This window comes from Lithohypha guttulata (assembly GCF_036872675.1).
Source record: "Lithohypha guttulata strain CCFEE 5908 chromosome Unknown scaffold_8, whole genome shotgun sequence".
NCBI classification, from domain to species: domain Eukaryota; kingdom Fungi; phylum Ascomycota; class Eurotiomycetes; order Chaetothyriales; family Trichomeriaceae; genus Lithohypha; species Lithohypha guttulata.
In genome coordinates, this window is record NW_027042757.1 from 328,887 (window position 1) to 355,852 (window position 26,966).

General features: G+C 49.4%; 9 protein-coding genes across 9 annotated transcripts; 3 read left to right on the top strand and 6 right to left on the bottom strand.

The window, feature by feature from the left end:
- Nucleotides 1–131: 131 nt before the first annotated feature.
- Nucleotides 132–1,853, bottom strand: LTR64_008253 (uncharacterized protein; the record flags this gene model as incomplete). The annotated part of the gene is made up of 1 exon (XM_064902568.1): nt 132–1,853. The coding sequence occupies one exon, from the start codon at nt 1,851–1,853 to the stop codon at nt 132–134; it is 1,722 nt and encodes a 573-aa protein (XP_064751044.1).
- A 1,200-nt stretch (nt 1,854–3,053) lies between these two features.
- LTR64_008254 (uncharacterized protein) lies at nt 3,054–4,210 on the bottom strand (the record flags this gene model as incomplete). Its single annotated transcript, XM_064902569.1, has 4 exons — nt 3,054–3,092; nt 3,141–3,253; nt 3,301–3,564; nt 3,613–4,210. 4 exons carry the CDS (start codon nt 4,208–4,210, stop codon nt 3,054–3,056), a joined length of 1,014 nt encoding a protein of 337 aa, XP_064751045.1.
- Nucleotides 4,211–5,542: 1,332 nt separating this feature from the next.
- Nucleotides 5,543–6,730, bottom strand: LTR64_008255 (uncharacterized protein; the record flags this gene model as incomplete). The annotated part of the gene is made up of 1 exon (XM_064902570.1): nt 5,543–6,730. One exon carries the CDS (start codon nt 6,728–6,730, stop codon nt 5,543–5,545), a length of 1,188 nt encoding a protein of 395 aa, XP_064751046.1.
- A 2,489-nt stretch (nt 6,731–9,219) lies between these two features.
- On the bottom strand, nt 9,220–10,459 carry ecm33 (cell wall protein Ecm33; the record flags this gene model as incomplete). Its single annotated transcript, XM_064902571.1, has 2 exons — nt 9,220–10,355; nt 10,411–10,459. The coding sequence occupies 2 exons, from the start codon at nt 10,457–10,459 to the stop codon at nt 9,220–9,222; spliced, it is 1,185 nt and encodes a 394-aa protein (XP_064751047.1).
- A 3,006-nt stretch (nt 10,460–13,465) lies between these two features.
- Nucleotides 13,466–14,279, top strand: LTR64_008257 (uncharacterized protein; the record flags this gene model as incomplete). The annotated part of the gene is made up of 4 exons (XM_064902572.1): nt 13,466–13,589; nt 13,640–13,946; nt 13,996–14,138; nt 14,185–14,279. 4 exons carry the CDS (start codon nt 13,466–13,468, stop codon nt 14,277–14,279), a joined length of 669 nt encoding a protein of 222 aa, XP_064751048.1.
- Nucleotides 14,280–14,752: 473 nt separating this feature from the next.
- LTR64_008258 (uncharacterized protein) lies at nt 14,753–15,709 on the top strand (the record flags this gene model as incomplete). Its single annotated transcript, XM_064902573.1, has 2 exons — nt 14,753–15,119; nt 15,198–15,709. The coding sequence occupies 2 exons, from the start codon at nt 14,753–14,755 to the stop codon at nt 15,707–15,709; spliced, it is 879 nt and encodes a 292-aa protein (XP_064751049.1).
- A 1,889-nt stretch (nt 15,710–17,598) lies between these two features.
- On the top strand, nt 17,599–18,825 carry MAG1 (3-methyladenine DNA glycosylase; the record flags this gene model as incomplete). Its single annotated transcript, XM_064902574.1, has 2 exons — nt 17,599–18,734; nt 18,789–18,825. The coding sequence occupies 2 exons, from the start codon at nt 17,599–17,601 to the stop codon at nt 18,823–18,825; spliced, it is 1,173 nt and encodes a 390-aa protein (XP_064751050.1).
- Nucleotides 18,826–20,374: 1,549 nt separating this feature from the next.
- On the bottom strand, nt 20,375–21,002 carry LTR64_008260 (uncharacterized protein; the record flags this gene model as incomplete). Its single annotated transcript, XM_064902575.1, has 2 exons — nt 20,375–20,680; nt 20,742–21,002. The coding sequence occupies 2 exons, from the start codon at nt 21,000–21,002 to the stop codon at nt 20,375–20,377; spliced, it is 567 nt and encodes a 188-aa protein (XP_064751051.1).
- Nucleotides 21,003–23,185: 2,183 nt separating this feature from the next.
- Nucleotides 23,186–26,811, bottom strand: LTR64_008261 (uncharacterized protein; the record flags this gene model as incomplete). Its single annotated transcript, XM_064902576.1, has 2 exons — nt 23,186–24,987; nt 25,758–26,811. The coding sequence occupies 2 exons, from the start codon at nt 26,809–26,811 to the stop codon at nt 23,186–23,188; spliced, it is 2,856 nt and encodes a 951-aa protein (XP_064751052.1).
- Between the last annotated feature and the right edge of the window lie 155 nt (nt 26,812–26,966).

Consider the following 26,966-nt stretch of genomic DNA (forward strand, 5'->3'; position numbering starts at 1 on the left):
TATCAGACTCAGAGTATCGTGATGACACAGCATGAAAAGTCGTGGTAATTCTCGCTGAAAATTCACTATGAGAGCATAGCGTCGAAGATACCAAGCACACTCCTGCATCAGTTCAAATACTACCGAAGTCCTTAACTGCATATTCCAAGCTTCGCACAATCTCTTCTAGCAGCATACATCATGATCGCAAAGCTCTGCCCTTCACTTGTCGCGTTAACAGGATACCTCGATGGCACGTCTCTCATTGTTGCAACAGATCTCAACAGCCCGTCGGCACTGATGTGCTTCGCAACAACATCATACAGCTGATCCGCCCACGACAACATGCCCGGGTCGTTCAATGCACCCAACTGTGCTAGACGATAAACAGAACTGGCCACCAATGTGCTCCCCGCAGCATCCTCGAACGCCCATTGTTCAGCTTCCGAGCCAGGCGTATTGAGGTAGTTCTTCAACAGGGCTGACGTATCCAGGTTTTGTGACACTAGACTCGATAGCATTTCATTAACCGTTCCCTTCAGCAGTTCCGTCGAAGCTCTCCATTTATCAGACTTTATCTGCGAGTTTAAAGTCTTTGCAGTCGATCTTGGTGCCTCCCACCGTTCTATCACGCCAAGGACTCTGATAATCCCAGCGAGAGCCCATGCATTTCCCGTCAGCCAGAACGCCTCATCATGGCAACACTCACCCTGACCAACATTTCTTGGCTGACTTACTATATGTCTCCAGAGTCCTTTCCTGCTTGTTACAGCGGAATTATGAGTGGAGTTTATTGGAAAGCTGGTGTTGTCCAGGTCTTTACACTCAAAATGCCTATCATCCAATACTGCCTTGTAAGCTCTGATCTGTTCAACTGCTTCTCGCAACCACCGCTCATCCTGTCTCGCCACAGCATACACTGCAAGGAATGGCGGCACCATGAACACAAAGTCGGCCCACAACTGCACTGAATCAGTACGATGACTGATCGCCCAGTTCTTGCCTGTAGACTGCCCAATCCGTCTCAGGGGCTGGTCTTTCTCCAAACTTTTACTGCCTACATCGAGACTTCCACCAGCAACAGCATTATCCTTCAAGATAAACTTCGCGTTATCCTCAACCAGATACCTCACCATCTCATCCGCCGCCTCTCCATACGCATTCCTCCCCACCCCAACTGGATTACTTACATCAATAGCCCCAGCCCGCTCCAAAAGCAGCGTCGCCCATCCCAAACTCGCCGCATCGGCAGCATCCTCACTCTCAATAAGCCACTGTTTTCTTCCCTCCTTCCCCCACCCATCTCCTCCCACACTCGACATCCGCCTCCCATTCCCCGTAGTCCTAACCTTACTCGCCGCATACCTCAACCCCTTCACCCTAGTCCACTCATCATACCTCCCCCACCCTCCACCGCTCCCACCACCACCGCACCTCGGCAACATCCCCCCAGGAAACGCCTCAAGCCCCCTCACCCGACCTCCTTCGCCACGAAACGGATTCCTCAAATCCACACCATACCCCGGCCCAGCAAAGACCGTCAATTCCGGGTTCTGCAGCTCGAGGAGGGCGTGGGTGAGCACGCCGTGTTCCCGGGGGTGTTTGGCGAGGGCGAGGTTTTGTTTGAGGACTTTGCTGATGGGGATGGGGGAGGGGGAAAAGGTGGGTTTGAGGCTGGTGTTGGCGCAGGAGAAGGAGGGGTGGAATAGAGCGATGAGGATGGCGAGGAGCGCGACGAGGAGGGAGCTGATTGTTAGGGCGTGGAAGGAGAGGCGGGATATGGATTGGCCAGTGTTGCGTTCTGTGGGGATTGGATCGTCGTTGTCGTTGTTGTTCTGGTCATGACCGGTGGTTGGTCGTGATGAGGGCGGCATCGCGCAGAGTAGATAAACACGTAACCTCTCAGACTGCTTGTGTGGAAAGGTACTTCTTATAGGTCGAGTGTCTCTGACTTGATATCAATTGGTAACCACGTACTCGCCAGTATCCAGCCAGCCTAGGCACTGAGAGGGCACAAGATGATCCTTCCTGCTCAAGAAACCTTTATTATAAACTTCATCACATTCACACTGCCCAGGCACGTCGATTCGCTGCTCTATCGTGGCTGTATGATACTCACAAACCCTCTCAGCCACAAATAGACTCACCTCGTGTTCTTTGCTGAGAAAGTCGTGTCAAGAACCGCACCTAACCTATGGTGAAAGCGCTGTAATCAGTCTTGCTAGAAATTGTTCCGCAGTCGAGAGGCTACACCATTGTCCCATTCGTTATCCCGGCTGCGTATGGATGCCAGTATAGAGCCCGGTCATGAAGTCGTATCGAACACTGTGTAGTCTTGCAAGACGTGTTTATGTAGACTGTGATGAGTACTGATATCTTCATGTATGATGCGAAAAGTGTTGGGTTTTGTGGTTGCTTTGCATTTTTATTTCGGTTGTCTCAACCCAGATCCGAAAGACCACAGAAGAACGACTTTTGAAATTGAGGAAGCATTTGAACAGATATCTGTTCCAGGTCTCACTATTTGACCATAGCTCGTGATCGCATAGAATCGAGCTACTGTTTACACTAAATAGGTCGTCGGAAGAACTCTTCACGCATCATTGAACGCCTCATAGGATGTTCGCCAGAGCACCCACAGCATGATGTGAAGCTTTTTTGTATCTTCTTGGTTACGATTTCTCGGTCTCACTGTGATTGGTGAGCTTACAATAATCAGATATCCTGCACACGCCAGCGATCCCAGTCAGTCTGTCCATGATCGTTTTGCCCACACTGAACGGCCCTCATTCGAACCGAAACACGTCCTCCGTTCTATTTTAGAGTAGCACCGCCAGAAACCCCAAATCGTTCAATACCGTATGCTCCCAGAAGCGCCTGCCTGTAAGTCGTGTTCACTCGATGACCAAGTAGTCAAGCAGGTTCTCTTTGCGTTGCCACCACAGGTCGACCATTCAACCTAAATGCCAAACACCCTTCGCAGCACTTGCTGAGGTGTCCAGTTTCATTATACCAACTTAAATTTTTGTTGGCCCTTCTCTTTGCTTTGTGTTTTGCTTGGTCCTAATACGTGTTTATGCAGCGTTGCCAGGTTTCTCTTCCGTATCGATGTGCTGATGCGACGTTAGATATATCATTTCCAGTACGAACGATAGACCTACCCAGACGACATAGTTTGGTAGACCCACGACTTGATATCCTGCTCTTTTGGCCATCTTCGCAAAGCCTTCTGTCTCTGCCTGATTTTCGAAAGCATAGCACGGGAAATTGATTCCTAGCGACGTTAGTACAATGGTTGCACCTGAAAAGCAAACTCATTACCTGATCGATGAACATCGGCCTTGACTAGAATGTTAACACCACCAATACCGTCAAGGTTAAGCTCTTCGTCCTTGTTGTTTCTCCAGTCACCTTTTCGAGCCATGTAGTCCCTGCCGGTGTCGTATTCTTTGTATCCTTCCGCAAGGACTACGTCTCTGTCCAGGGAGGCTGTCAGCCTGCGACCTTTATCTGACTCGACCCAGGAATTGTAATCGAAGCGGCCTTCAATGTCGACGCCGTCACGGTATCTATGGAACCAGATATCTTTCATATCGTTAGTCAATTCCTTTTATTTTTCCCCGAATTACTTACTCGGCACGAGGATATCCTTATCATGTGCTACAAAATCCTCGATGATCTTCTTAGGGCTGTCCACTATGTCGACATCTCGCCAGTAGACCCAAGAATGCTCAGGTTTGAGAGAAGCGGATAAAAGATAGTTCCTTGCCTTGCCCATGAGCTTTCTTCGTGGACCTTGTGCCTTGAAACCATGTCGAGATTCCACATCTTGCGAGAAACCACCATCTCCAAAGTTCTTCTCTACTATAGTAGCGCTGTGGAAGGGGACATTGGAATCTGGATGCTGCTGTATCCTGTTGAGTTCAGAGGCAAGTACAGCAAGAGTATCATCGGTCGAGTCGCCGACCAGGAATGCGAGGTCGATCAGATCGTGAGGGTAGGTCAAATCGGTAAGCAGATCGAAATACTTCACAAGGTAGGGAGCAGCGTCTCGAAGGGGAGTCAGGATTAAAACCCTTTCCTGATTGCTGAGGGCGCGTGAAGTAGAATAGACTGAGTTGAGATCAACTCGTTGGATAGTTGTGGAGTTGACCTCGTATGCTTCATGGTGATTGAAAAGCACAGGCGTCTGTAGGTGCTGATTCCATCGCACAAATTCATTACTCGACATGTCCAGTGGTGACTTTGTAGGACCCCAACATATCCGTCTGCGCGTATCAGTATATAGGATTCATGGATGCACTAGTCGTGCTTACTTAGACATTGATTCTGTGCCAAAGCTAATACCTCTCCATAATAACACAATCAGTGCTGTCAATACAATCGTAGCTAGTACTCTTGTTCGCATGATAAAGGCAAGTAGCGCTCGCCATGGTGGTAAACGAGCCTTTGCCGACTTCCAATTTACTCCTCCTTTTGGTAGCAGCATCTTGTCGCGTCCTATTGAGAACGGCGGGAGACTATCGCTCTGGGGAACGCTCTAGGTGCGCACGATCTCAGAGGCAAGATCGATGAGGATAACGAGCGTGAGGGCCGTCCGGCCAGAGATGTGGTTGTTTCGTCGCGGTCGGAGGTGTTGCAGTCAAAAGAATAAGAGGGATTTCTATTGAGAATGACGCAGATAGGAACCTCAATACGTTGGGGTATGCTGTGAGGACTTCGATTTCATATCTCGTGGAAAATAAAACACGGCTCGACGTCGCTGATTATTCTTTTGTCGGCCCAACAAGACTTCTGGTAAGCACGATGTTGATGGCTGACGGTTGATGGATCCTTCCACGACTGAAAGGAAATCTGCCGAAGCGATTCTGGACAGCTGAGGCCTTGGCAGGAGGCCAGATACGAAGCTTAGCGAGCGCAGGCGCGACAAAATGAAAGAGGCGTTGGTGGAAGCTGTTGAACTAAACTTTGCCCAAGCAAGCTAATAATGGAGCTTATCGGACCCTTTGACCTGCCTGGAGCGGAACGTCTTGGGCTTTTATTGAGTTTATCGGCTGGTGCTTGTTACACCATGCCACGAGGCAGGTTAGGTGGATCAATTCACAACCCTTTTTTAGCTTCCGTCCTATGTGAAACCTGACTTCAAATATCCCAACGACCAATTCTCCTCTACCTGTACCACAGTACGTGCGCAGCGAACCATGGCGTGTCCATACAACCATTCTGTATACAGCATATCAAGGATTAGAAGAACGACTTATGTGGATGACAAGTCTATAAAACTTCATTATACTATGACCCGAAAACATGTCTCTCATCGTCGCAATATCTCATCAGCCAGTAATACATTTTGTGCATAGTCTATTTTGTCCAATTTGACGACATGGTTCATGGAGTGCTAATCGCAACTCGTGTTGATACAGTCTGTACAGTGTCCCCCCAAAAGACAAATCTTTCACACACGCCTTCTAATATAACACGCCATAACCATCAACAAGCGACGCCACGCAAGCACTTGCAGGCGAGAGTATAGGGGATTCTGGTCTCTGAAGACGATATTTGCTCAAGAACAGGATGAGAACGACGACATCACGCGATCGTCGAGGTCTGGACTCGGTGATAGAGGCAGGCGCGATGAGAACTGGTGTTTGGGAGCTCCAAGCAGATGAGGAAACCGTTGTGGTTGCTTCTGTGTCCCATTGTCATGCCTCTTCGGCGACGTTGAAGAGCAACTTGCGTCGTCGATGTCGAAAGCCTTCCTCTTTCGTGTCACCCCTCGAGGCTGTTGCAGAGTAGGAGGTAACGAGATGATTGAGCTTGGGCGGCTGTATAACCCATCTATCAAGTTGGCCCGTGCCTGCATCAGCTCCGACTTACGGCGAACCTCATTCTCCAGCTGCGTTTGAACTTGTTGCGCTGATGCCAGCTCGTTCTCGAGCTCGTTGTGTGCTTCGAGGAGACGGAAGATGACAATGTTGGACAAGTGCGGCAGAAACGCCGCTGCCATAAGCTGCTTATCCTTACCAGTTTTGTTGCTCTTTGCACCTTGTCCCGAACTAGGGTTCGGCTTCGGCATCAAAGCTATCTCGTTTTTTATCTCAGGCAGTTTGCGCTCGGATAGTTCCACGACAGCGTCTCCAGTGCATTCGTCCACTTCCTTGGAAAGAACCCTATGTCGATCTCGCCGTTCTTTTTCCTGAGTCTTGTGGTCATGGGGCTTTGTGTTGCTTCTGGTGTACACATCGTCATTGCCATCATCAATATCGTGGCCGCCTTTCTTGGCCCGTGTCGACACATGGTCTTCGCCATACTGTGGCCGGTCTCCACGCTTGTAAAGGACATGTAGCAATTGCCCTATGTCAAGGCCTCCATACTCATCAACAGCATGCTTGAAAAGCCAATTGTCAGGGTCGAACCAACCTCCCGCGGCGGTCGAAGCATAATCGGGCACGGTGAAGGAGTGGTAGCTGTTCTCTGCGGCAACTGCAACCTCTTGAGTAGCAGTTCTTTTCGACGAAATTCTATTGCTGACATATGGCTCATTCCATGTCGGTGGCATGGGGCTGTGGATACTGGCAGGTGGTGAAAGTAGGGCTGACTGAGATGGCTGAGAGTCCTTGGATCTAGTGACAAAGTTTGCGAAGGTATCGACCTTCAGAGGCTCTCTACTGTGAGCCGCAACATTTCCAGACATTGGTAGACCCAAGCCCTTCAGAGGAGGAAGTTTGACCCAGTTGGATGGTGGAAACATGGCTGCGTGGCTGTCTTCGATCTTTGAGCTCAGGTGAGTCTGGTCACACAGTCTTGTGGATGTTCAAGCTCACTCAATCGATATAGAGGATCAACAGACACAGAACCTGCACAATGTGCTAGGATACCTCCCTCGGACGCCTGCAAAGCAGATCTCTCGATCTTGGAGTAAGCAATGATTTTTGGAATTGGGCTGAAAGAGCAGCAAGTGATCAGGCCACACCGACTATCAGAAGCATGAAAAGCACAGATGAACAGACGGGGTGAATGTATCGAGCAGGATTGATCGAGGACCGACATATATGGGATCTTCTTTGCACGCATTCACACAGAATCCTTTTCCCCTGCTTGCGCTTCGCATGAACGAACATGTCCCCAACAACATCTGCTGCAAAGGTACCATCTCAACCCACATTCATGCGTTCAAAAAGCCATGCTTGGCATAAACCAGTTCACCACCCCTGCTTATTACGTCGAACTCGATGAAAACGGGTTGCTGTCCAGCTCGAATGCAGGATAGACCAGCCACCTACCATCCCGCTGGGTTGATAGTCCGATGCAACGACGTCTAGCAAAACAATGTTCGTCCGAACCCATGACAAGCGAGCTGTCCTGCAACAGATGTTTGCCTCAGCCATCGCGATTCAGCAGCAGCGGAACCTGCCTACACAAGTCTCCTTGCTCCAATACTCTGCGCCCTTCCTTGGCCATACGAAAACTTCTATGCGAGTTCGAGATCTAGCCAACAGCAAATTGCTAGGCTGTTAGCAGTTTGAACGCAAGGTCAGGAACCAACGCACGTCATTCGCTTCGTGCCAACACGAATTCGTTCGCGGTGGAGTAAGTCGCCGAGTCTCGTCTCGTATGTGCGAGATCGATGCAAACGTACAGGAGTCGGCCTTGTTCGCACTAGTGGAGATGGGAGATCACGCAAGGGACATGGAAGCCCGCAGCTGTCTCTCAGCTTTTGTTGTAGTATGACAAGCTCTATATCGAAGACGTTGTTCCGTGTTCGTCAGTAGCGTGCTGTGAGTGTATAGAGTATCAGGCCTTCAAACAAATGACTCGCTTTCCCTCCTGGAGCAGGCCGTATCATCCTGCTGTCACGGGCGAGGGATAACAGAACACGCTAGAGCGTTCAGGTCTGCTGTGCTAGAACCTGAGACTCAGATCGCCCTGCCATAATCCGAACTCCGGGGTCGTTTAAGTCTGCAGCAGCCAAGCGTATAGACTGGTCCATGGTTCTTCGATTACCGCAAGCACATGGACCCGTTTCCTACTCGTTTCGAGTACGGAGCATAGGTCGATGGAGTCACATAAGATTCGATTTGACCGCTAACACCCACTAATGCATGTATTGCATCAGCTCCAGATCTAGTCAGTACGTCGACACTAAATCACACTGCTGCTACAGCTAACGTTCTGCTCGATAGCCCTCGCTTGCTAATGTTGTAGGCTAAAGACTTGTTAAGATGTTCAGCAGGGGCGACCGTGCATCTTTAGTGTTCCAGCTTGACTGACAAAGATCGTACTGTCCTGCAGCACGCTTACGATGCAAGCCGAACCATATACATCGCATCAGACTAGCTGAGAATTCTCAAACAGCCTTGGGGCTGAATTGACATAGACGGAGAGCACAACCGGTCGGAGGTTAGCTGTAGATAGAGGCAAGGCCTACCTCACAGCTCAGGAAGCGCCGCGAGTGGCACGCATGCTGTCGTGGATCGTAGTTATGCAGCAAAGTTGTGATGTTGTTTGGTACTAATGTGAGTAGTATGCAAGTCGTTACGCTTGTGGAAGCGAGGATGACAGGACGTGTAACAACTGGCTGGACCTGCTTAGCAACACGCTGGACAGGTCCCAGGGTGAAGTCGGCAGCTGCAGCCCTCGCGAATCGTATCGACAAGCGGGTTGTTCTTGGTTCCACCTTCAGATCTGTATGACGGTCGGCACCGGTACCATTTCGTCGACGCCGCAAGATTAGCTGCCGCTTGTTCCCTTGCTCTGCCGGACTGTAGCTTATTCTCGTTGTAAGAACTAATGTCGTACAACCTAAAGAGCACACAGGCACAGTCACGAGTTCGGGGAAAGAATGACTGGGGCACGCAAATCATCAACAGTACGAGGGACCTACGTCGCGCGGGAGAAGAACCTCACCCATGGACGACAGCAAACTAAAAGACTAGCTTTGGAAAGCACATATGCATCTGTTATGCGTATTCACAACCAATCCATCTCAGCATGCATTGACTGCGAGGACATCAGATTTTCTCAACAATAAAGCCTTGATCATGCTAATTACATGCCGCAAATTCCTTGCTTTTGACCCACTGTGCTCATGCTCAAGGGCAGATTACCAGTTTTCAACTTTACTAGAGTGTTCGCTCAAGTGCTCAGGAATGCCGACATGTTTTACCAACAATGGTGATTGATTAGTTGTAGTCTATGACCGAAAGGGAGTGAACGCCAAACCCGCCAAAATCCGAGTCTTCAAATGAAGAGAAGAGCAGCGACAAAGGCAGCAAAGCCGGTCAGAGGTGCACTTGGATCAAAGTTGAGGTTGGCCACAGCAGCTCCCGAGCTTCTTGAGCTGCCACTGCCACTGCGAGTGCCTGTACCATTGTTGGCAGTGTTGGTCGAGCCAGTCTCGCAGGTGACCTGACCCTTGATAGCTTGTCCAGTCTTAGCCCGGTTGAATAGATCGCAGATAGTTCCGTTCGTGCTTGAAGTATAGACTGTGGCAGCACCTTTCACATCAGTCAAGGATGGGAAAGCAACGTTCTCGAAGGTACCGTAGAAGTTGATGTCACCGTTGATGGTGGAAAGAGCTGGGAAGCTGCCGGCGATTTGCGTCAACTCAGAGTTGTTGGCAAGCAGAAGACCACCACCAATGAGCTCGAGAGATGGGAAGGAGAGGTTGCTGAGCATAGGGCTGTCCACGAAAGCGATTGTGTTACCCGTCGCGGTCAAGTTGGGTGCGGCAAAGCTCTCGAAGGGGTTTGAATAGAAGCCAATAGAACCTGGAACGTTGGCGAGCGATGGCATTGAGATGCTGGAGACATTTCGGAATGTCAGGTTGCCAGCAGCCTCGAGGTTGGGGAACTCGATTGCCAGGTTCATGCCGTTGGCGGAGAATGACAGGGCCTGGGTAACGTTGGTCAGCGAATTGACGTTGATCGTCCTGAGATATTGGTTGTTATTGATGTCCATAGCTCCAACAGCGGTCAGCTCAATACCCCTCAGGTCAGTCAGACCTGTATTGGAGATGTAAACATTATTGGCAGCGTTGATACCGGCACCAAAGTTCAGAGACTGCAGACCCGGGAGAGCAATCCAGCGGACGCGATTCACCCGGCTTATTGACGGCAATCGTAGAGAGCTCAGAATCTGCAGTTCTTCCAAGTCAAATGTACCTCCAATGCTCGACAGTCGGTCTGCCGACAAAGCTGTAAGCTGGCTGGCGTTTGTGCATCTTAGATCTCCGGTGATGCTGCTAACACCATTGAGCTGAACCTGACCAGAAACCTCACTAGCAATAATGATATCGCCATCATACGTCTGGCAGCTTGCAAGTTGTGATGCATCTTCTGATGCACTGATTGTGAATGAAGGACCGTCGCATTGTGCTAGGTATGGTATCAGTTATTGTCCTTACTTTTTCATGTTTGTGTTGCCACGTACCGAGAGCAGTGCCAGCAAGGGCAAGCGCAGGAAGGATGAATTTGGCCATTGTGAATGCTTTTATGAGTAGCAGACTATAGTCTGTGTTCAAATTGTTAGTTTTGTGATATAGTGTGTATGTAGTCTGAAGTTTTGGATGGGAAGGATCAGAATTTTCTGTTGAGATGGGGCTGGTATGCAGACAAGACTCACCTGATATGCTGTATTAAAAGTTGAGACTGTCGTCACACGAGAATACCTGTCACTGACTATTACGCAGACTGATAGAGCAGACGCGTGGGAGTGAACGTGAAAAGGATTATTGGTTCTGTTGACCAGAGATGGAAAGAAGAACAGAAGCTTCGAACGAGTGGAAGCGTGTTGAGAAGCTGCCAGAGATCAACCTGACAGGCAAGCACGACCTATTGTTCACTTCAAAGAAGTGATGTTGTCTGAGGTAGGTGCGACGTTAACCGTAGAATGGGAGAATAGAAAGGACAACGACTACTGAAGCAGTAAATCACAGCAGCCCAAGAAAATGGCGTGAAGAGTGTGAGCGAGGAGAACAACGAGAGATTCAACCAGGCAACATTCGCTGATAGGTAAGGAGTAGCGCGTAATGTTAGCATCCACACCAGCGACGGCTGGCTTGCGTATGCTTGCCGCAGTGGATTTTCCCAACCTGTCCAGGTCTTTCCATAGGGGATGGGAAAACAAGCTGGAGCCCGCACGAGCCGGTTTACGCAAGATAGGCCTAGTCGGTGTCACGACCTGATGCTTGGCTTTCACCTACTGCTGTGAGACGCTCCATTATCGGACATCAGTGGATCTGCGATGGAGACCTGTATCAAAGCAAAGGCTGTATCACGATTACGAGTCACCAATCATATCATATCGCTATCATTTCAGCCACACCTGGAAGTCTTGCTCACGAGATTCTAGACGATCAAGACGCAAATGTTTATGCAATCGACAGCAGTCATGGCGGGTTTTTGCGGCTGTTTTAGGTGTGTGATGTCTGGAGGAGATCTCAGGCAAAATTGAAATTTGATTCTTGGAAGTCATCTCCTGGGAGACCTCGCCGCACAAGCCGCTGATCACCACATGCATGTGATGACGATCACCAAATGTACAGTATGAGTACAGTACGTTGCATGAATTTGCGAATAATTCACTTGTTGTTCTTGTGTTGATCAATTATGCAAGCATATTTTGCCATCCTGCTAGCTTGCCGCTGTGTATCCGTCTGAGAGAGAAACGACATGCAGGTCTCATTTGGCAAAGTCTTGTCTTGTTACATTTTATTGGCTAACATATCCGCACGCCACGATCATTGATCGCAGTATTTTTCGTGGTGATACATGAAATGTGCATTGAGGCAATACAGGAAGTTCCACGCTTGCCTTGTGTTGTGTGAGCGCGTGGTCTGGTTGTGTACGAGTAACCGTGCTACTTTTCATAAGCCTTGTGTAGCCATGGAAGTACTTACTAACGGCTAAATTTGTAGTCGATATTCTCTCAACCACGGACTCGTTCGCTGTCCAGACGCGGATTCGTCATGGATAACAACCTGTATTTTGCCATTGAAGAGGTTATCTCGCTTCGAAGTCGTTCATGGTTGGTTTTCAAGTGGACTCGCCTGGCACGCACTAGTGATGGCAAACTATCTAGTGGCATAGCATTGATCTTGCTTCCCTGCTGGTGGAGGTCAACAAACAAGCAATGGCAAGTCATAAGTTATCGTTGTAAACACAGAATGCAGGTATGGTGATCACTGTTTGGCACTTGAGATATACATGTCTCTTTTGTTGCAAGCAGTGTATTGTGATAGCACATACTATGTGTTTGAACTCGATTCTGCTACCATAAGAGCTTGTCTGCCACTTCGGGTGGTAGGAATTCGTGCTCGCTGTCGAAACTTAGATGCGTGCTGCAATGAGCTCCAACCTCACCGCTCATCATCCTCGACGGTGACCGAGTCGAGATATCACATCTTCTCAGAAAAAATCGTCACATCGCTATTAGGGAAGTAACGAAAGTGATTGAAGAAGACGAGTCAGAGATTGAAGCTTGTCTAGTGCGGCCTTGTAGGTCAGCTCATTGGCCACTCTCCTGAGTCTAAGTCTCTATTTATCTTACTAGCACGCCCGAAGCACTACAGAGGTCTTTACAAATTGCGGTTCGGCTCTTTCCTGGTTGTTCACTGCCCGCAGAACCCCATCTGCCTTCTCTTAATACAGCCATACACGTTGTATATACTTCAAGTTACACACAAGGTTTTGAGGCAACGAGCCTGTCTACTTTGGTTATTTAGCCGCTGTCCTACAGTACAACCGGTGAAGTAGCTGTTTCACCGACTTACAAATACAACCATGATCCATCAAACAGTCTGGGATGGCTACTCAACAGCGACGGGTGAGAGGTGCTAGTCTGTCCAGCTTTCATCCATCAGCATGGGTCGATCTACCATACTTACAAAATGTCTTTCTTGATTCAAAAACTTCTTCGTGCAGTATCACAGACATTGAGTATTCTGGTCAATGGAAAACTGTATTAGAAGCGCGACACGTGAACCTGAACTTTCGAAGTAATGGTCATAGTTGTCGTCGCTACGTTGAGTCATTTGGAAACCCCGAACACGAGTTGTGCAGTGCAAGGCTCATAATTGTCCAAGACATCTGCCGCGAGCTCATCAATTGTCTCGTAGAAGCTTACAATATCAGCCCGGAGATGTTTGAACAGCATATTTCGGGTGCAGACTGGGCACACAAGACTCACCACAAGCCTTTCGACAGATATGAGGGGGTGCTGCGCTATTCTTTCGAAAAATCGAGTGGTCAGCTGACGGGAACAGGCTGCTTTTCATGATGACCCTTCCTTGTGGTACACTCGACGGCTGGAAAAGGACTACGTTTCTATCAGGTGGTTGCGTCCAATACGTGTCGACACCAGATGGGACGAGGTTGAGCTTAACGGCAGAACTGTGAGCTTGTTTGCTCAAGGACGTACTGAGGAAGAAGACGACAGGTCGTTCAAGTACGAACTTGCTTCGAACACCTGGCGCCAACAGTTGGATATGCGAGATGATGCAGAATGGCCAGGTGAGTCTAGTACATCACGAGCCTTGCATCACGGCGATGTGCTCGCTGACGAAGAGCGTGCCACAATTTGGCAAGGCCACATCAATGGTGTTCAGATTGGTATGTCTTTCAGATTATCGATCGTCGGCAGTACTGATCCGTTAATATAGTCATCCTGCTTATCGACCCTAGCATTATTGGTGCTCTGCAAAGTCAACAAAACAATGAGCAAATTGAATTAGACCGTACCGAACCAACGTATCACATGGTACGCGACAAAGATGGTGGAACAAGGATTGGAAAGGTCCAGTATCGTGAGGAAAAGCCGACCAGGCCCACGGAGCATACTCAATCACAAATACAGGCTCTGCTCAACAATCTGATCAACCTGGACAACGACACTGCTGAGACCAGGCCGCCTCCACGTTCATACGGAGCTCAGCAACCTCTGCCGCAGAATGAACCGAAGTCTAAAGGGTATGCCTTGCACAAGCACTGCACTAACAATGCTAATCTGGATGTTCAGGGTCAGTTCCTCGTTTGCGGACGCAAACTTCCCAGGGAAAGTGCCAGTCAATGCAGCTACGACTTCCATCTTATCCGAGGCCGTTGCCACATCCGAGGATCGACCCGAGGGCAAGCCAGACATAAGAACGTCGCAGCCACATCGTCAGACTACTGAACCACGGCAAGCAAACAACGTACTCGACCAAAGTACGCAAACGCATCGAATACACCACGTTGAGAAAGGGAGATCCGAAGTTTCTAAAGCTCCATGGCTTGATATCAATTGTGCTTCCGGGGTCCTGAGAAGAATTCGGTCTCTTCCAGATCCACCACGGGGAGCAGTAGTAGATCTCAAGGCGCGGTCCTGCGTCTCAAGTACAGAAATACGGTCCGAACCATCTATCGAAGCTGATACGACCCCTACTCCACATGTAGGCACTCCAAACCGCTTTGCTATATTTAATAGCGTCCCAGGAGGCTCGTCATCTATGAACAACGCTTCCCTTCTCGAGAAAGGCCCCGAGCCACCTGCTACTCAACCACTTACAGAGCCACGCGATTCGGTGGCTGACAATGTGCCTTTCGTGAATGTCGCTGCGAGGACGCCTCTGGTAAGCGCAAACTTACGAACCTCAAGACAACGAAGGTGGTTGGATAGGCAAACGTGCACCAGGAACGATCTCCTCTCCTGGCTTCAAGTGTCGTGCGACGGACCTTGGACATCTATAGGACCTGCTTCTCACATTTACTGGATCATCCGCAATGACCTTGTCGACATGATCTCGATGACCAACACAATCGTCGATCGAATCATTACGATGTCAAGTGACGAGAACAAAGTCGAGAGGAACTTACCACAATGGAGAAACCTGATCAGCCGCTTAGACACGGAATACCGTCAGATCGAGCTAGAGTTCAGCATAGTCCCACATTTCTTCGCTAGTGGCTATGCATATCATCCTAACGAGCCGTTGTACAAGCAAGATCCTAATCTCAGTCTCAAGCAGGGCTTGAAGGAGGAGTTCGCGGTCATTCGGAAGCGATTAGCTTTCGCTCTGCAGGCTCTTGTCAGTGCCGTGTCTGTGATCGAGAGTCGTCGTGGCATTGCAGAAGCTGAAAGTGTAACCAAGCTCACAGAACTGGGTGAGTATGTGATGAAAACATGAGTATCATAAGAACTAACGCAAGCAGCATTTCTTTTCATTCCTATGACCTTTGCAGCCTCGATCTTCAGCATGCAAGTCCGAGAGCTCGATCCAGCCACAACCTCCATAAGGTGGTTCGCTCTTACGGCGATCATCCTTATTGTCACCTCGTACAGTGTTCGGCTCCTGATCCGCAGTCGTCTCTTTGTCAATGGCATGCACCTCATGATGAGCTCGGTGCGGCGCGAGGTCGGATTACGGGACGGACAGCCAGTACCGACCATCACGTTTCTTTGGTGGTTAGCATCATCACCGGCCAGGGCGCTTGGATCGACAAACTGGTGGGATGCAGTCATACGACCTGTGCTACCGATGATGATCCTGTGCATTGTTTGCGGTTTTGTGCCTCTCTTCTCGTTGTGGTTCAACGCTCGTTTAGCCGGTGGCATGAAAGTCGTCATCAGTATCGCGATCGGCATAACTGTGATCAGCTTATTGTGCGTTACGCTAGGGCCTAAAGTTGTGCGCTCGATCCTGGAAATGCTTCGCAAGCAGAAGGGAAGGAGAAGAAGACAAAAGTTGAGATAGCGAGGACTTTTGTTCACCCAGTCTGGGAAGCCACGTTGACACTGCAGCAATAGCTTTAGTCCTATCAAGCATTACCTACAATATGATCCATTCACCTGCCTAGTCATCATCGGTAAGCCTATCCAGCAACTGGATGGACAGTATCATAATAATAGTCCCTGCAAGTACTATCGCATGAAGAGCAACAGCTAGCCAACTCAGAAACAATGGAAGCCAGCCAATATGAGTAACCACAAGACCCCTATAAACTAGGTCGAGTGTTGTAGCAGCCGCCACAGCACCTATATGCACCCAGATGGTGGACACAAAGCTGAACATTGTGCAGATGGTTAGACCACATGCGATGGCCTGACTCACTGCTCTGGACGGAAATTGCTTCACTTCATGCTCCGAACCGTCATCTGTTGTTTCAGTACGCCACCCTGGGAAAGTAGCAAATCCCACGATCGACAAGAAACTCAATATTATGGATGCAATACTGTCTTGGTAAGCGGACGAACAGTGAGATCGTGAATTCAGACTCACATTAATCCATAAAACACAACCTCAGCAGAGAAACCAGCGACGTACGCGACCAGACCAAGAGGATCCGCACTGACCGCACTTTCCTCCCTGCTGTACCTGGTTACCATCGCTTGGGATGCATCACACATCCAATCTGCCTCGCTACGAATGGCTCTGGACTCGTGTACGCAGATGCCAAAGAAGCCAACACGAGCCTCGAGCTGCACTCCATCCGTGACATTTCGTAGATACTCTTGGATCTCAATGCTCGCGGTGACCGACGCAGATTCATTCACTGGATGACGGATATTGTATGAAACTGAAAGAATGTAGGATTCTCGGAATGTGTGACTAGTGCTTGTACAGGACCCAAGGACAAGGGCTATGACACCAGTCAGGCCGAGTTGGACAAGACTACCACGAAACAAGGATCACTTACACTGCAGAATGATTGAGATGGCCAGCAGTATCATCAGGATGTGATGGTAAGCTTTTCATCAGATTGTCAATGCTGCTTTCACGTATGAAGGCGGGAAAGAGCGTTTACTGACCAATGGCTGGCACAAATTTCCTCCATCCGGAGAAGAACTTTGTGCCTTGACTACAAACACCAGACTTCTCGGAAAGCCGAGGGCTAGCAGGCCGTTGAGGTGGTGGTATAGCAATTCCTGGAGTGACTTGAGTTGCGCCTGGTATTGAATCACCTCGGATTGTGGTTGAGTCCGGGCCTACAGCGCCCGACATTTGTGGTTCAGCCATGCTCGCAGTTCTCGGTAGGCCATGTAAAGGGAGAGCTGCCACTGGCGACAACGTGTAGTCTTCGAGTGTTTGTCTCTTCGAACTTTCGTGGATTGACAGCTTTTGAGGTAGACTCGACCACAACGACACGTTTATGAGTTTTCGGGTTTTCCTATTTCGTCAAGGTGATGTTGGCAGTTCAGCCTCGATCAATCGTCGATGCTGGAGATAAGGTCGATGTCGTACTCGTGCACAAGAACGTGCAGACTGACAGCTCATGGTGTCAAGTCAGGGCAGAAGTCGATTTTGGACCCTATCGCATCTCGTCGCATCAGACGCTAACGAGTCATTATAGAACATCGGGCTAGACCATAAGTGCAACCTCACTAATGTCAGCTGCAGCTAGATACGAAAAGGTTCAACATCGAGGGGAAACATTGGCGATAAGGCGTGCAAGACGTTGTGGGTATCACACACGTGATGTTGAGCTTTGGATGCACAAGATCGTCACTGCCACCTCAAATCCTAAATCGCGTCGGTACGCGAGAAATAAAGCTTGTCCTTTCCAAAGTGCTTGAACACTTCGCCTTTCTAATGAAGATGCATCGCCTTTCTTCGACTCGTGTATGCTCTCTAGGGTTTCAAGAATGTCCTTACGCAGGTCATCTCGGCTTGTTGGTCAACCGACGGCTCTGAACAATGCTCAAACCACGTCCACATTGGCCACAGTTTCCGCATCGAGCAAGAAGCGCAATGCCACAAAGAATACTCCTGAAAAACCAAAAAAGAGACCGAAAGTCTCTGCTTCTCAAGCTAACGAAGTTGAGGTGTTCAAGAAGCCTGAAGGTCCTGTAACACCAGCAAAATCTCATCCAACCTTTCGAGGAAGCAAAGTCCCGAAAGCACCACCTCAGACGCCAACACCATCACTTATTAATATCATACGAGCGCCATACAGTACTGGTGACATTGACGATCCAACGCCTCCGCCACGGGACCGTCTAGTTGATCCTCATCTCACCAGCGCCACTTTAGTTACCCCAGGCGGCACCAAAGCCACGAACTTTCCAAGACCTGTGAACGGTATCGATGTAGAGGTGAGCCCCACGAAGCAGCCAACTACCACGGGTACTTTGTTAGAAAAAGCTCAAGCTCATCTCATCTCTGTTGATCCACGGTTCGAGAAAGTGATATCCAAGCACCAGTGCCTGATTTTTAGTCCCGAAGGCCTGGCTGAGAAAATTGACCCTTTTCGATCATTGACTAGCGGTATATGTGGCCAGCAAGTCTCGAGCGCTGCAGCAAGTGCCATCAAGAACAAGTTCGTGGCTTTGTTCAATGAGTGTAATGATGGTGTTCATGTTTGGCCTACACCGGCTCAGGTCGCCGAAACGGGTATAGAAAAGCTACGAACGGCGGGTTTGAGTCAGCGGAAGGCAGAATATATACAAGGCTTGGCCGAGAAATTCGTTTCTGGTGAACTGTCAACGACCATGCTCCTCAAGGCGAGCGACGAAGAGGTGATGGAGAAGCTCATAGCGGTCCGCGGACTCGGGAAATGGTCTGTTGAGATGTTCGCAACGTTCGCACTAAAAAGGATGGACATTCTCTCTACCGGTGATCTGGGTGTGCAACGTGGTATGGCAGCCTGGTTTGGAAAGGACGTGGCTAAACTCAAGAGCAAAGGAGGAGGGAAATGGAAGTATATGAGCGAGCAGGATATGCTGGAGAAGAGTGAGCCATATGCTCCATATCGCAGTTTGTTCATGTGGTACATGTGGAGGTAATATGTTCCCTGCACAACCTGATCTTTATACAGTGCTAACCAATTTCACAGAGTTGCCGATGTCGATACGGCTGTTCTGGACGGCTAGACGCCAACGAAGGACTTATTCACGACCCGTACGTCTACATCGATTCCGTGAAGAGCCAGGCCACCTCATTCACCGGTTTGGCTGGCACCGCACCTTCGATAGTCAAAGGTGATTATGCGATACATCATTAGCTAACCTGATTTCAAACAATCCTAACTAAAGTTTCCACAATTAAGTGGCAGCATTATTGAGGTGACGATGTGGTATTGTGGCACCCGGGCTCAAGTCGTTATTGGCAATGGTGCTCTTTTACACATTACAAGACACTCAAGTACAGCGTATTGGCTCAAGGTGCGCTAGCAATGTGCTGGCTGATGAATTTGGCTGGAGCGATTGGCAAGGCCTGAAATCCCTGCATCGAGTCTCGCTGAAGCCTAACAGCGATATTAGTTCGAAAATTGTTGGACACGAAGGTCCGGGTACGAAGAAAGAGCTCATACAGCAAAAACTTCTACTGCCATAGCCCACTGCCATCTGCTGAGTTACTTGAGGATGGTGTCAGTTGGCAGGCTGGAAGGATAGGTAACAAGAATGGGTTGTGGGATGATCGTGTGCTGGAAGTGACTGGCACATGAGTGCTACATGCATTGTAGCTTGTGCGCTAATCCGCCGAACACAGAATCTGCGTGGTCTGCGACGCTAGTTGGAAGATTCCGAATATCAGGTATTACATGTGGAGCATCGGATGTCCTAACTCGAGGCTACTCACGACAAGGACGACAGAAGACAAGGACAACATATGGAGTACCGGACATTCGTTCACATTGAAGTTGGTCGAAATACTGAAGGATAGGTCACTGTGCCTTGTTATGCTAAACCTTGTCGCATTACTTCACATGGTGTCAGTAGCAATTCACCGATAACATATTGGTCGAGTAGTGCTGCATCGATCTCCGATCGACCGGCAACCACGAAGCGGATTTGCACAATCGAGTGACAATAAACTGTATTTGCGGTATATGGTTTGCATTCGTCCCAGTGCTCAACTCGATTTTCCGCTTGTGCTTTAATGTGAAAATAGTCTCTTAGCGTAGGAACAGCTTTCCAGGCGTACGGAGACCAGGCGTTCGGAGGCCACGCAATCAAGCAAGTAAAGGAAGTATATCTTACTAGCTTATCCTCCCTTCCGTTGGTGTCGCGACTCTGCACGCTGTGTGTTGTCGGTGATGATAACATCCGACGAAGATCAAGGTATTTCCTGGGATGTGAATCTACAACTATTAAAGGGTCATGGACTGGGAACAAGGAAGAACTGGCACGATTAAACTTCAGTACCTGCCAAGCTGATCTACAGGTGATTTATGAGCTTGATGATAACTCAAAAAATGCTGTGAGATCTGTAGAAAGTGTGGTTGCACTTGGATATCTGCTGACAATCATCATGTACTGTAGTATCTGAGCAGAAACATTGTGGTATTACTGTATTGCTTGATATACATGAAAAGTAAGGAAGAGTGGTTTTTGTCATTCACTAAACCATGCATTTCTGACATTATATACGTATGTACATGCGGACATATCTCATCAAGCTTCTGTCGTCCACGCTTCTTTATGCGCTAGGAGCAGCATATGGACCACTTGTTGGTGGAGTGACCTTGTAGCCACTGTTCTCAGCCCAAGCCAAGCTGTTGAATTCGACATACTGGTAGTAAATCTTGCCAGCAGCGTTGATCTTGCCGAGAGTGATGCCCTGGATGTATGGGTTTGGTCCCGGACCGATGCCGTAGAAGCGCCATTGCCAGACGTATTGGTTGCAGTCAACGGTCAAGCTGAGAGTGTCGATTTGTGGAATTGGTGGGGTGGATGTAGTCTCGGCGATGTACGAGGTTGCGTTGAATTCGACTTGTGTGCCGAGCTGGGGAAGAATGTTAGCGATTTTGCAACAAAGTGAGGACTCAGACAGAATAAGGACTTACAGGAGCCCCTCGGAGTGAGTTGATTGAGTCGCCATACTCAGCGATGTTGGCGTCGAAGATTGCGTTACCAGCAGCTACAGCAGCGGTAACATTCTTATGCTGAAGGAAAACAATTTCCTGTGCGATGAGGCCCTCAATGTAGCTTCGGGAAACGCAGTTTGGGTTACCAGAGTTGCCCCAGTTGCCCCAGCTTGGGGTTGGTGAGGCTGCTACGCCGCAAGCAGCGAGAGCAAAGGTAGCGACTGTGGCGAAGATTTGCATGTTGTAGTATGTGGGAAGAGAGATGGTGAAGGTCTCCTAGTAGATTGGCTGAGTACTGGGCTTGAGTAGCGACTGGATGGGGGGAAAAGATGACCAAGCTTTGTCTTGGGAGTGCTTGACCTTTATCTTATATACCCATTCGATGCGCCTTGCATGTTGAAAGCTAGGACTCGCATCAAGCTAGCGATCTGCCTATGCCAGTGTTCGAATGCGAGTTTGTGAGCAGTTCCGCGGTCATGCTGGTCGTCGCAAAGACCGATGAGTCTTGTCGTCATTGGTCAGCGTCTGTGAAGGAAAGCAAGGTAACGTACTTGAAGCTATACCAAGCTACATCAAGCTCCAAGAGCTTCGCACCAATGTGGATGAATCTTTGCTTTTCTGAAAGCCCGTGTGCCTGCACTAGCACCGCATTGGTATTGGAGGCGGGGTACGAAGTGCTAACATTTGCCTTTTCGCCTCCGGTACTGGAGGTCTAGTTCCTTTGCCTGGGGACCTCGCCCGCAGGGACCAACAAGATCGCTGACTGTATTGCCACAATCCATGCCATGTCTCAGCCCACCAAAAGTTTTTCGCCAGTAGCACATACTTGGTGCTGCATAGAGTCTCCGATCAACTCACTTTGGCTTTTCTGTACCTTACAGATGATGGCACGTTTACAGGACAAACATCGACACCATTTAGGCCGTGCTATTTCAGGATTTGCCGTAAACTCAATCGAAGCGGTTCGTCGGCACAGCAGAAACGATTTCGTGAGAGAAGAGGAATGGCATGCTCACTGCGAGCAATACGCAGGATACTACTCGAGTAGGTCTGCACACTAATCACCAGACTATCAGCAGCGAAACTGGTTAGTTGCTTCAAACAGCAACTGCAACAACATCAATCCACAGGTTGGGACTTGGAGATAGAGTATCTCTGCTACAACACTGCCGTGTGCATGGTAGAGCCTCGCTCGTTAGCCAAGTGCGCCACTATTTCAGGCAGAGCCGACCAACCTGTTCCCTATGGACCTCGCTTTGCCCGTGATTTGTTCCGCTCTCGGTCAGGCGCTCAGCCAAGCGGCAGCAAGGACAGAACGATGACATCTGTGGATATCTCCTCCTCCAGATTCTGCCACATGCGTCAACAAAACATCCGCATCCTCGCGACGGATAGTCATTAGGAATTCCGAGATGTGCAAAGCATCGAGAGTACCCTCATCTCCTTCAGCCCAGCCTTAGCTCAGTGAATGATGACAATTACTGATGCTGGTTGCCAGATCCAGCATGAATGCGCTCGTGCGACCACTACTTCCGCTATAGGTAGAAGAGTTGTCGCCCGTCAAGCAACGAGTTGCATCCGGGTCCTTTCACACGAGCTACCAATGTACTTGTTAATGTCCTGTGTTTCTCCTTAGACCTCGTAGTCCACGTTCTGACGGAGGAAAGAGCTGAGCCTACTGTATGATATGCGAAGAAAACGCACGAGACCGCAATGAAACCACTCAAAACTTAAGAACAAAGCACGTTGTTCTGTGTAATGTGTGATCTTCTCCCGTGCTACAGTAGCTGACAGCATACTCGAACAGATTCAGTGCCACAAACATCGTACTGTACTCGAGTAGAGCTTCGCACGTTTAGTTTTCGATTAACGTAAGTGGATAATCACGTTTGGCGGAAAGGTGCGAGCTGATCTTGTGAGCATGACGTCGCTGAGAGTGGCGGTCAGCATGTGCCATCTGCTCAAGCAGCAGGCGCGGGGGTAACTAGAATACAATAGAAATAGAACGCAAGAAGGAAGGATCTTGAACCTGGTGAAAGCAGTGCAACGGAAATGAGCAGAACAAACACGACAACATTCGAACAAGCACGATGAAAACGAGTTCGAGTCAAGCTTCAAGTTTCTAAATATGTATGCATTCTAGCTCTGCTCAGCCAATAGGCTTTTGAAGATGTACCTAGGCGTGATCTCAGGCTTGCGCTTAACCTAATGCTGTCGAAGCAACACTTTCCCGGTCCACGAATACCGAGAGGTGGACAGGTAGCTCTATCAATCTATGTTGTTCATCATCTCATATCTATTCCACCCAACACCTCGCTGAGAAATGATCATAATACTACCCCGTAAAAAGAGATTTCGCTGAAAGCACCATGCAACGCATACCTAACGACCGGCGTCAAGATATGCTGCTTTGTTGTTCGTGACTATACGAACATTCGCGAGCCAGCGGTCAAGTCTGATAGCGCTCCATTCTCACGCAAATATTCGACCACATCGAAGAGCTCAAGGTCGGTTCCAGGACGACCAATCAGACTAATTGATGCAGGTAGATATTCAGTCTGGCCAGTGATGCGTGACTCAAACGGCACTTCAGCGACTGGCAAGGTGTAGTCAGGGCAACCAACCAGATAACCAAAAGCATAAATACTGAAAGTGTTGTTGAACAGTTCAGTGTAGCTGGGGATCTCGTCTCTATAATCAGGACGTCCACATGTTTGTGGAAAGATGAGTAAAGTTGTGGCCTCGCGATCGTATGAGCCGAACAGAGTGTTCTCTGTCCATTCTCGAAAAGCTTGGGTTGCTTCAAGTGCGCTGGCAATAGCTTCGGGAGTCACCTTTCGTCCGTATTCCAAACGAGCCTTGACGATGGCAGCCATGGGTGGTTCTTCACCTCCGTTGTTCTGCTTGTAGGTTGCGACAAACTCATCAATGCCAGTATGCAATGCCGAAGATGTGGTTATTGCGGAATATACGTGTCCGACTGCCTCATCCAACGACTTGGGCTGGCCAATAACCGGAGTTGCACGCCAAAGCTCGTTGATGTTGAATGGGATGCGTTTGCAATCAAGTAGTTTTTCCATGTTTAGTACTGTTTGCTCGATTCGCTTCTCGGCTTCTGACCATGTCGACTGATCGACTTCCGGATGTGGAAACCATCGATGCTGACCGTGATAGTGAGGATCAGGGTTCTCGCTCTGCGGAGCTCGAGTCGGGTACAACAAGTTGAACTTGCGTTGACTCACCAGTGCACGTTCAGGTTGAGTTGAGTCCACGAGGAAACCACCCACTTTGCTGAAGGTATCTACGTCTCGTGCGAAGATACCGACTGTGTTGAACAAGTCAGTCGCTCCGAGCACGCCAGCAAGATCAACTCTACCATGAGTGGGTCGCTGTCCATAAAGACCACTAACTGCAGCTGGATGTCTGATACTTCCACCAGTGTCAGTGCCGACGGATACATCCAACCAGTCGTATGCAGCCACAGCAGACGCACTACCGGCACTAGATGAGGACGCACTCTGTTGTCCATCACCGCGAGGATTGAAAGGGCACGTTGTGTCGATCCAGTCACTTGGGTGGAGACCTTCAGCAAATTCGGTTGACTTCACCTTGCCAACAATCACGGCTCCTGCGTCCATCAACTTCTGGATGCATGGTGCTGTGGCAATTTCAGCAGGATAGGTTTCGAGCCAGGCTTTGCTACCGAAGGAGGTTGGCAGGCCCTTCAAGGCTATACTGTCTTTCACGGCGACCCGTATGCCATTGAGAGGCTTGGATTCAAGCTTAGGAAAGTATAGCTTGGAGGGTAGTGGTACCACGACCTCCTCTGACCTCATGTACTCGACGAAACCCTTCTTGTGCTTGTTGCTTGGGACGATTGAGCTAACAAAGGCGCAGTGGGTGTCAGCCTCCAACTTTGCCACCATGAAGATGTGGCCTGTCGATCTTTCGACGACGAGAGGACCAGCTGGTATCTTGGCTTTGGTGTTGTCAATCGCAAAGACTCTCTTGCTGCTTGTGGTACATTTCATCTTAGATGGTTGGAGGAGAATGACAAAGGACAGGAAGCTGCGACACCAGACATCATCTTCCTTCTCGTATCGATGGCAGACATCTTCAAGATCGTTCTTAGCGAACCTCGATTTGTCCCAGGACACAGCAGTGATCGCGACGAAATCGTCGTCGAAGTCCCCAGCCTTCGCGATTAGTCGCGGCTTCAACGAACCTTTGGATGGTAGAAGTAAGTATTGCAAACCGTCAATTGAAAATGTTATGTTGGAGCTTGTGGCCATTCTATTCACAAGCACTACGTAGGATGATATGTGGCGAAGGAAGAAAAGACAAGTCGCGAGAAAAGATATAGATAAGACACGATCTCGTGACTGAAGCTGAACGTGGGCAAGGCAGGCACGACAAAGAGCGGGAGCTTACTTAGCCTTCACTTGCTGCGGCCCGCACTTGCACAGATGCACGGAAGAATTTGTGACGAAAGAAAAACATGCTTGGATCTAGACTGTGAGCACAATAAAATTGCATTGTCCATGCTCATGTTGCTTTGTGTGGACTGTTTTGGCAAATTTGCCTTCGCGCATGTCAACAATGCCTGGTTAACGATGACATCTTGAGGAGAATATCGAGGTCTGGGGTGCAGTTCACGTAACCAAAATTAGCATGTGATTGGCCAGGCGATCTAATTCGGTTCCTGATAAGGAGACGGGAAATCTTGGCATATCGAAATTCTGCAATTTTCTGGTGATTCAGGCCGCAATACGCCGCTCCGCATCTTCCCGTGACAGATGATACAGTTTGGTCGAGCCGAGATACAACTGATAAGGAACGCGTTTCACATGCTTCGCCGTGCTGATTGACACTCCTCCCATAATTTGTATCATTCATCATCATCATCCCGCGCCGTGTATCGTTGCCGGCCCATCCTCTCGCTCAAACTCAGATCCCCCGCGCGCTTGTGAAATCCGTTGACGAACCCTGCCCTACCGTCAGCATAGCGGGCGTTGCGTGCACGTGCTCTGTCCTCCTGCTGTGCGGCTTGCTGTTCGCGCGTTTCAATTTCCCGCATACGGCGTTGCCTTTGCAGATCCAACTCTGACGCGTCTTGTTGCATGGCAGCTAACTTTGCAGCTCGATCGTTATCGGGAGCCGGAGATGATCCCCGCCGAGGGGTAGAGCTTGAACGAGAAGGAGACCTGCGTCGATTGTCGTGCCAACTGCGTGCTTTGTGCAGGGACTTTTCAGCATGACGTTCACGGTATGGAGATCGCGATCTAATTCTTCTGCCAGGGGAACGTGAGCGCTGTCTCTTTCTGCTTGACTCATGTCTGTAAGACCTCCTCTCTGGTGAGCGCGACTGCGATTCGCTAGGACTTCGACTTTCGTACCGACGCCTGCTCGAGCGCTCGTGGCGTGACCGATCGTCATCTCTAGAAGACCTGTGCCTCGAGCGATGCCGAGACTGCGCATCTCGATCAGGGTGGGAAGAGTGATGGTGTTTCCTCCGCTTGCGCTCGCGTTCTGGCTCTTCTTGTTCTTGCCCGGCGGCTCTCAATAACATGCGTCTCTTGACCGGGTCGTTCATCATCGCTTCGTAGGCTGCTTGTTCTTGTTTCTTGATTGCAAGGAGAGGGTCATCTCGGATCTTCGAAGCAGTATCTCTGGCAGTATTTGCGTTTTGTACGGCCAAGAATGATTCCTGAGTCGTCGCCTTCTGCAGACTCTCCTTCTCTTTCCCCTGTAACAATGTGTCGACCCTGCGCTTGCCTAGCAGAAATGCTTCGGTCTCCTCGCTTGTCCCAGTCTGTCCAGTCGAGGGTCCTTGATACATCCAGTCCACCCGCGACTGTCTCTTCTTTCCACCCGCAGCCTCTTGCAACTCTTGCAATTCCTGTATCTGGCGTTCTTCTTCACGCTCTTTGCGAATTTGATCGACCTTCTTCCGCTCCTCAAGCGCTTTCTGTTCCTCTTCCCACACCTTCTTCTGATTGCTCATCAGTGAAGGATGCCATGACTTTTTCAGGTTCAAATCTCCCCCCATGGCGGATTGATTTCGAGCCTATCCGGTGTAGTCGCAGACCTAGTGCTCGCTCACACTCGATTCCAGCCGTAATTTGAGAGAAAAGATACTGCGAGAGACGCTGAGGCACTTAGCCGCGAGCCACAAGCGTAACTTCCTGAATTCGTAAAGGTCTG